At 35.7% G+C, this 9,489-nt stretch overlaps 1 protein-coding gene across 1 annotated transcript in view; it reads right to left on the bottom strand.

Moving 5' to 3' along the window:
- Positions 1-9,489, bottom strand: part of RNF169 (ring finger protein 169) — a 95,939-nt gene that overhangs the window by 64,548 nt on the left and 21,902 nt on the right. The window contains exon 2 of the mRNA XM_022593817.3: positions 5-78. Within this exon, the coding sequence (XP_022449525.2) occupies positions 5-78 (74 nt within the window). The remainder of the gene's footprint in view (positions 1-4; positions 79-9,489) is intronic.

The following is a 9,489-nucleotide window of genomic DNA, read 5'->3' as shown; positions in this document are numbered from 1 at the left end:
GTACCTTTCTCAGGCTTTCATATTCCTCACGAAGTTCCCCAGGCTTGCTTAATTTGATTGGTGCTCTGAATATAAACTCTGCAGGAAAGGGAAAAGAAAACACTTTTTAACAGAACTTTCTAGGAAGGAACCAAGATGTTGTCCTACTGCTGCCCACATCATAAACCACATAAAAATTGTGGTCATCTTCCACAATTTGAATATTCATTCATTCATTTAACGAATACTTATTAAAGGGTATAAACCAGGCACAGTTCTAAGCACTGGGGAGAAGCACTGAACAAATAAAGTCCTTACTATCATGGAGCTTACAATATTGTGGGGGGAAACAGACAATAAACAAACAAATGTGTGTATATAATACAACTGGTGGTACTAAGGGCTATGGAGGAAAATAAACACAGGCTGGAAGATTAGTTTATCAATATATAGAGTGGTCTGAAGGGTCCCACTGATAAAAGTAACATGTTAAAAGACCTCAAGGAAAACTATATTTAAAGCTCCTAGTTCAATGTTACCAAGTAACATTTTAAATAAGCTAAAGTTTTACTCATAATACTTTGTTACTAATGTTTCTTTCTACTTCTTTTTCAACATTGCCAACAGACTATTTTCCTGTATACAACTTATATTTTCAGTATATAACCTGATTTTTTATCCTCAAAGCCTTCAGTGGTTTTGATCAGCTTACAGAATACAGTCAAAACTCTTCAATATGTCACTCAAGGTTTTCCAGAGACTGATCACAACTTTATCTTTCCAAAGCACTGTGTCTCTCATCTCTTGACTATCTGGTTACAATATATATATGCCATATACTTCTAACCCTTTTATGCTGTTTCTCAGCTGAAATTCTCTTTTCTCCCCTTCTCTATATCCAGGCCCACAGGAGGCACACAATACACACTGGCTATATAAACAATAAAAATCCAACTTAAGAACAGGAATAAAAGATAAGTCCTAAATGCTATCAAAAAGGAAGGAGAAAATATGCACTTCTGTCTCCTTAAATGTACATGACACTTCGATACACCCCTATGTATATTTAGAGACTTAAACACAGTATTTATTTGAAGACTTACTAACAACTCTATAACCCATTCAGGTTGATAATATTTGTTGTAGAAAAGTGGGCTCCTCAAAAAGTTGACTTTTGTCCTTTTTCAGTTGTCTCAGCTACCTTAAAAAGACTCATATACACCAGAGAAATGTGGAAGATCCTTAGACAGAAACACTGGATGCAATACAGATGCAGAAAACAGTAACTTAAAGCTCTACCAAGAGAATTATTAGACCCGGGTCTTGGGAGGCAAACACTACATCACCTTCACCCACTTAAAAAAAAAAGTCCTGATGACTATTTTAATCATATCTCTTAAGTACATTTCTAATTATTGGCAAATAGTATCTAAAACCAGATGCTTTAAAAGAGGAGGGGAAGAAGGAAGAGAAAAGCAAAACCCTTAAGTCAAAAAAATTCTTTTAATCCATTTATGGAGAACCTATTACCTGAATGATACTTTATATTTTCTCAGTGAATCGTCACAGAAACTTTATAAGGTAGTTATTATACCCATTTTACAATAAGGAAAATGAGAGGTTAATGACTTGCCCAAGGCCACAGAACTAGCACAAGCACATGGCAAAATTAAGAGAAAAAGAATTAACAGGTATAAAGAGGGAAATTACATAATGATGAAAAAGGCAACCCATCAAGAAGCTATAATAATTATGCACTTGTATGAACCTACAACAGAGCAAAAAAAAAAGATTATAAGAGAAATTAATAAATCCAAAATTATAGTAAAAACATGTAATTTTTATACTACACAATTCAAATTTCTTTCTATATAGATATGTATATATACTTTCTATATATACTTTTAGTTTGCTGTAAAGCATTCTCACTGCTACTGCCATTTTTAAAGTAAATAACTACTTTGGCTCCATCCAACTATTAATGTACAAGAAAACTGAAGAGACTTAATGTAGAGAAAAGCCATTTGGGGAAGAATTTGCATTGTTTTATGCCTGCCAAATTTCATTACTTACTCTGGATTTCTGTGTAATATAGTTTTTTGTGGGGTTTTTTAGGCAAAAATAGAACAGACAAGCAAGTTTTTATGATACATATAATATTTAACTCAGACCATATAATTCTAGAGTTGTGAAGTTCTGGATGAAACAAACTCTGAAGAAGCCTAGAGAAATTAAAAGGGTGATGATAATAATAAATCTTTTCAAGTAAGGCGTTTGGAACTTGATTTTTTTAGTGCAGAAAATAAAAAATAAAAGACACCATAGAATGATGGTCGTGTATATACTGGTTTAAGATGATTGTCAAAAAAATCTGGTGCTAATAGTTTCTTTTTTTCTTTCATTTTCACAGTTCATACTTCATTTTCATCACTGAAGATGTAGACCAGTAATTCTTGAAGTGTGTCCATTGATCCCTAGGTGTCCCAGAGACCTTTCCAGGACTCTACAAGGTCAAAAAATTCTTAAGACTCTTAAGATGTTACTTGCTTTTTTTACTCTCATTCCTTCCTTAGCGTGCAGTGGACTTTCCCTACATTTCCATGAGATGTCATGACATCATTGCTTTTTTTTTTTTTACATCTTTATTGGGGTATAATTGCTTTACAATGGTGTGTTAGTTTCTGCTTTATAACAAAGTGAGTCAGTTATACATATACATATGTTCCCATATCTCCTCCCTCTTGCGTCTCCCTCCCTCCCACCCTCCCTATCCCACCCATCCAGGTGGTCACAAAGCACCGAGCTGATCTCCCTGTGCTATGCGGCTGCTTCCCACTAGCTATCTATTTTACGTCTGGTAGTGTATAGATGACCATGCCACTCTCTCACTTTGTCACAGCTTACCCTTCCCCCTCCCTATATCCTCAAGTCCATTCTCTAGTAGGTCTGTGTCTTTATTCCCATCTTACCCCTAGGTTCTCCATGACATTTTTTTTTCTTAGATTCCATATATATGTGTTAGCATACGGTATTTGTCTTTCTCCTTCTGACTTACTTCACCCTGTATGACAGACTCTAGGTCCATCCACCTCACTACAAATAACTCAATTTCGTTTCTTTTTATGGCTGAGTAATATTCCATTGTATATGTATGTGCCACATCTTCTTTATCCATTCATCTGCTGATAGACACTTAGGTCGCTTCCATGTCCTGGCTATTGTAAATAGAGCTGCAATGAACATTTTGGTACATGACTCTTTTTGAATTATGGTAAACCTAACTTTTAGGTGCACTGGGAAACCTAAAAATTCATGTGACTCGCTTTATTGCAGTATTCACTTTATTATGGTGGTCTGGAACCAAACTCTCAATATCTCCAAGGTATGCCTGTAATAATATTTTTATTTCATTTTCATTTACTACTCAACAAGTTTCTCTAAATTCTGAAATACTCTATTAAAGTGTAATATAATAGGTAAAAATGCTATTAGGATTTTAAACTTATATAACAGTAGCTATAACATGAAAATAATTTCTTTGAAGCCTTATGAAATATGGTTTCAATCCACCTGAAAAAGGTCCAAAAAATAAAAATCTCCCTTTTTAAATCAAAGTCTTTTACAGTGTCTCTTAAAGCTTACTGGAGAACATGTATACACTGAACATTATTAATTATACTAAGATATTTATCAGTCATGATTAACCTTTCAGGTTTCCTGACTTTTAGTACAGAAAAAACACTCATTTATAATAAAATAGCTCCTGTCTGCTGATGTGGGACTTGACTTTTCTTAATATTCTCTTTACTTCCCTCTGCCTTCCTAGAGTCATATGTCAACTGCCTCCACTCCAAAAGTTGAAATTGTGATTGAAACTCCTGCAATACTATCATAAAATCAGAGCAACAGGAGAAAACCTAGATGACTTGGTATGGTGATGCCTTTTTAGACATAATATCAAAGACATAATTCATAAAATAAGTAATTGATAAGCTGGACTTCATTAAAATTAAAAATTTCTGCTCTGCAAAAGACAATGTCAAGAGAGTGAGAACAAAAGCCACAGATTGGAAGAAAACGTTTGTAACAGATGTATTTGATATAAGACTGTTATCCAAAATAAACAAAGAACTATCAAAACGTAATCAGAAAACAACCTGATTTTTTTTTTAACGGGCAAGAGACCTTAACAGACACCTCACCAAAGAAAATATATGGCAAAGAAGAAGACATAGCAAATAAACAAATGAAAAAAATGCCCAACGTCATATGTCATTAGAGAATTACAAATTAAAACGAGATGGCACTACACCCCTAATTAGAGGGGCTAACATCCAAAACACTGACAACACCAAATGCTGGTGAGGATGTGGAGCAACAAAAATTCTCAAACACTGCTGGTGGGAATGCAAAATGGTAGAGCCACTTTGGAAGGCAATCCAGCAATTTCTTACAAAACTAAACATAGTTTTACCATACAATCCAGTAATTGCACTCCTTGATATTTATCCAAACGAGTTAAAAACTTACATCCACACAAAAACCTGTAAATAAATGTTTATAGCAGCTTTGGCCATAACCGCCAAAACTTGGAAGCAAACAAGATATCCTTCAGAAGGTAAATGGATAAATAAACTGAGGTAGATACAGTGAAATTAATTAAAGAAACCTCAGCTAAAATCAGAGTAGGGACAGGCCTGCAGGGGGAGCGCTCATGCCCCCCCATGCATCTGTCAGTTACTCCAAATAGGAAGAGCTATACACCTACATCTATGACAGGAAGGTGTTGCTTACTTTACTATCCAGCAGGAAGAAGAAAACTTCTCTCCATCCAAAAACAGCTCCACCAATCAGATATGCAGCAGCTCAAATGATGAGAAGCCTCCATACTTTGGACTCCCAGCTTCCTCCAATGGACTCTTTGGTTATTACAGCTCTTCCCAACTCCCCTCTTTTCCCTATAAAAGCAAGTTCCACTTCCTTGTTCTCTGGATTTGTCTCTGGTCTGCCATAGTTTGCATATCCTGAACTGCAATTCCTCTGGCTATTCCCAAATAAACTCACTTTTGCTGGTAAAATAACTGGCTATTATAATATGAAAGTTGATAATCCAGACAATGGAATATTATTCAGTGCTAAAAAGAAATGAGTTTTCAACGCTGATGAAAAAAATCAGAGATAACACAAACAGCTGGAACGATATACCAGGTTCTTGGATTGGAAGAATCAATATTGTCAAAATGAATATATTACTCAAGGCAATCTACAGATGCAATGCAATCCTTATCAAGTTACCAATGGCATTTTTTCACAGAACTAGAACAAAAAATTCTATAATTTATATGGAAACACAAAAGACCCCAAATAGCCAAAGCAATCCTGAGAAAGAAAAATGGAGCTGGAGGAATCAGACTCCTCAAATTCAGACTATACTACAAAGCTACAGTAATCAAAACAGTATGGTACTGGCACACAAACAGAAATATACATCAATGGAACAGGATAGAAAGTCCAGAAACAAACTCACATACCCATGGTCAACTAAACTACGACAAAGGAGGCAAGAATATACAATGGAGAAAGGACAGTCTTTTCAATAAGTCTGGGGAAACGGGACAGTTACATGTAAAACAATGAAATCAGAACACTAACACCACATACAGAAATGAACTCCAAATGGATTAAAGACCTAAATTCAAGGCCAGACACTATAAAACTCTTAGAGGAAAACATAGGCAGAACACTCTTTGACATAAATTGCAGCAATATCTTTTTTGATCCACCTCCTACAGTAATGAAAATAAAAACAAAAATAAACAAATGGGACCTAATTAAACTTCTTCTGCACAGCAAAAGGAACTATAAACAAAACGAAAAGACAACCCTCAGAATGGGAGAAAATATTTCCAAACGAAGCAACTGACAAGGGATTAATATCCAAAATATACAAACAGCTCATGCAGCTCCATGTCAAAAACAAACAAACAAACAACCCAATCAAAAAACAGGCAGAAGATCTAAATAGACAATTCTCCAGAAAAGATATACAGATGGCCAAAAAGCACATGAAAAGATGCTAATTATCAGAGAAATGCAAATCAAAACTACAATGAGGTGTCACCTCACACTAGTCAGAATGGCCATCATCAAAAAGTCTATAAACAATAAATACTGGAGAGGGTGTGGAGAAAAAGGAAACTCTCCTACACTGTTGGTGGGAATGTAAATTGGTACAACCATTATGGAAAACAATATACAGGTTCCTTAAAAAACTAAAAATAGAACTACATATGATCCAGCAATCCCACTCCTGGGCATATATCTGGAGAAAACTCTAATTAGAAAAGATACATGCACCCCAATGTTCATAGCAGCACTATTTACAATAGCCAAGACATGGAAGCAACCTAAATATCCATCGACAGATGAATGGATAAAGAAGATGTGGTACTTATATACAATGGAATATTAGCCATAAAAAAGAATGAAATAATGGCATTTGGAGCAACATGGATGGACCTAGAGATTATCATACTAAGTGAAGTAAGTCTGACAGAGACAAATATCACAGGATATCACTTATATGTGGAATCTAAAAAATGGTACAAATGAACTTACTTACAAAGCACAAATAGTCACAGATGTAGAAAAAAAACATGGTTACTTAGGGGAAGGAGGGAGGAGGGATAAATTGGGAGACTGGGATTGACATACGCACACTACTATATATAAAACAGATAACTAATAAGAACCTACTGTATAGCACAGGAAACTCTACTCAATACTCTATAATGACCTATATGGGAAAGAATCTAAAAAGAGTGGATATATGTATACATATAACTGATTCACTTTGCTGTACACCTGAAACTAACACCACGTTGTAAATCAACTACACTCCAATAAAAATTTTAAAAAATAAATAAAATGTAATTATGATTGGAAAAAAAAGAAAAAAAATGAGCTTTCAAAGCTATGAAAAGACATGGAGGAAACTTTAATGCATATTACTAAATGAGAGAAGCCAATCTGAAAATGCTACATACTGTATGTCTCCAACTATATGACATTCTGGAAAAGATAAAACTTTAGAGACAATTAAAAAATCAGTAGTTCCAAGGACGGAGAAGGTAGGGATGAGTAGGCAGAGCAGAGGATTCTTAGGGCAGTGAAAAGACTCTTTCTTATAATGATGGACAAATTTCATTATACATTTGTCCAAACCCACAGAATGTACAACACCAAGAGTCAAATCTACCATTCTGGTGAGTGACAGTGACAATGGGGGAGGCTATGAATGTGTGGGGGCAGGGATCATATGGGATATCTCTGTACCTTCCTCTCAATTTTGTTGTAAAACTAAAACTGCTCTAAGAAATAAATTCTTGGGCTGGCGGGGGCGGTGGGGGAGCACAGCAACAACATATCAAAAGAAGCAGAAAAGGCAACATCACCCTCCTTAGTCCAGAGGAATTAGTCCCAAGATCCACCAATCCCTCCACCAGAATCTATAGGGATTTTCAAGTGTTTCAGTAGCACAGAAACAACCATTCACCCTTCCTTCATCTCACAGAAAAGAAATACTAGAAACTATTCCAGGTGTCACTGAGCTGCTGAGTATCTTAGTATTTATAAATGAATCCAGTGGTGGAAGTACTTTCTTAATGCCTGTCCTCTGACAACTACAGTTGACCCTTGAACAACGTAGGTTTGAACTGCGCAGGTCCACTTATATGCAGATTTTTTTTCAATAAATACATACTACGGTACCATATGATCTGCGGTTGAATCTGAGGTTGGTTGAATCCACTTATCCACATAAGGTTATACACAGATTTTCAACTGTGCAGGGGGGTCGGCGCCACTAATCCCCATGTTGTTCAAGGGTCAACTGCACCATGTTTAAAAGAGAAACTCTCTAAGGATATAATACCCTAAGAATGACAAACCCACATGGCCAATGACCAAAACTGAGTACTGCATTCAGTCTAATGTGAACTGTAGGAGCAGCTATATTTCCTTGATGGTCCTTCCTGAAAAAGATTTTCTCTAGGGTGGGGTGACTGGTTATTAATAAAGCAAACAAACAAAACAAATTATAAGACTAGCATTTTGCTAACTGCACCAAACCCTCAGGAATAAAGTATCATTGTCAAAGAATCCACACTCAATACAAAATTACAAAAAGAACCTCACTGAACTATATTGGGAAGACGCTACCCCAATAACTCTCAAATCCAAAGGTAAACATCCCTTGGTACCTGGCTATGCTTGAGTTTTTACCCCTGTACATTCAATTTCTTATTAGTGCAGCAGAATGAAAAAGAACTTTGGACTTAAGAGTCCCAAGATCTTGATCCTAATTTGAATTCTCCCACTTACTAGTTATTTGTCCTTGGGCAAATAAAAAAATCTCTCTGCTAATTTCCATCTCTATCTCCACCACCAGTATCATTCTGATGACTGGCAGTTATATAGCACTTTGATCATGCCAGGCCCATTTCTAAGCACTCTATATTTTAACTCATCTAATCTTCATAATGACCCAATGGAGAGATGCTATTATCCCCGCTTTACAGATGAAGAAACTGAAGCACAGAGCATATAACTTGCCCAAGGCTACACTACTGTAAATGAAAGAGCTATGATTTAAACTCAGGCAATCTGGCTCCAGAATTGGTCCTCTTACCCACTGTTCTTTATTACCTCTTTAATATTTAAAAAAAAAAAAAAAAAGAAAAAGAAACTGAACAACCCTATATGACAATGGGCAAAGGACATGAACAGGCAGTTTACAGAAACATAAATTCAGATGACTTGTAAATTTGCTCAATTTCACTCATTTCAAGATATTAAAAATTTATGAAACAAAACACTTTTATATATCAGATTGGCAAATATCAAAAAAATTTGATAAAGGCAAGAGTTGGCAAGGGTATTCGTTATCTTAATGATATATCATACACATGTACAAAGATGTACAGACAAGAATATTCACTGCAGATCAATCGCAATACTAAAGACTGGAAACAACCTAAATGTCCTTCTATTTTAGAATGACTGAATAAATTATAAGTGACTGGGATACAATGGATCCTTTCCTATACTGTCTGTTTTTATTCCTGGTCTGGTTTCTTGGTTTACCACGTAATTTTTGTTGGAATGCCATTCATTGTGTTATGAAAAACTATAAAGGCTGTGGATGATATAACATCCTACAGAAGATTCACCATGTTCTCTGACAGGCAATTAGACTAAGGGTAGATCACCTCACAATCCATTCAGGACATGAGCTTATTCAAGGTTGGCTGCAGGCTTTGTAAAACTTGAAAAGTTTGTTCTACCCTAGTTTGTAGCCCTCTGAGGATCTAACTGAGAGTTAAGGGTATTTTCCAAGCCTGCCTTCCTTGGAAGGCCCTCAACTTTTTTCTCCTCAACACTGAAGAACTGCTAAAAGAGTGCTCTGTTTTTCATTAGGCTTCTGGGAAGCTTCTTAACCTTTTACCCTAC

Source organism: Delphinapterus leucas, chromosome 7 (genome assembly GCF_059928025.1).
Source record: "Delphinapterus leucas isolate spDelLeu-1000000601 "Yukka" chromosome 7, BTC_Dleu_Yukka2, whole genome shotgun sequence".
NCBI lineage: Eukaryota > Metazoa > Chordata > Mammalia > Artiodactyla > Monodontidae > Delphinapterus > Delphinapterus leucas.
The sequence above is the reverse complement of the archived record's forward strand: the minus strand, read 5'-3'. Positions and strand labels throughout refer to the sequence as shown.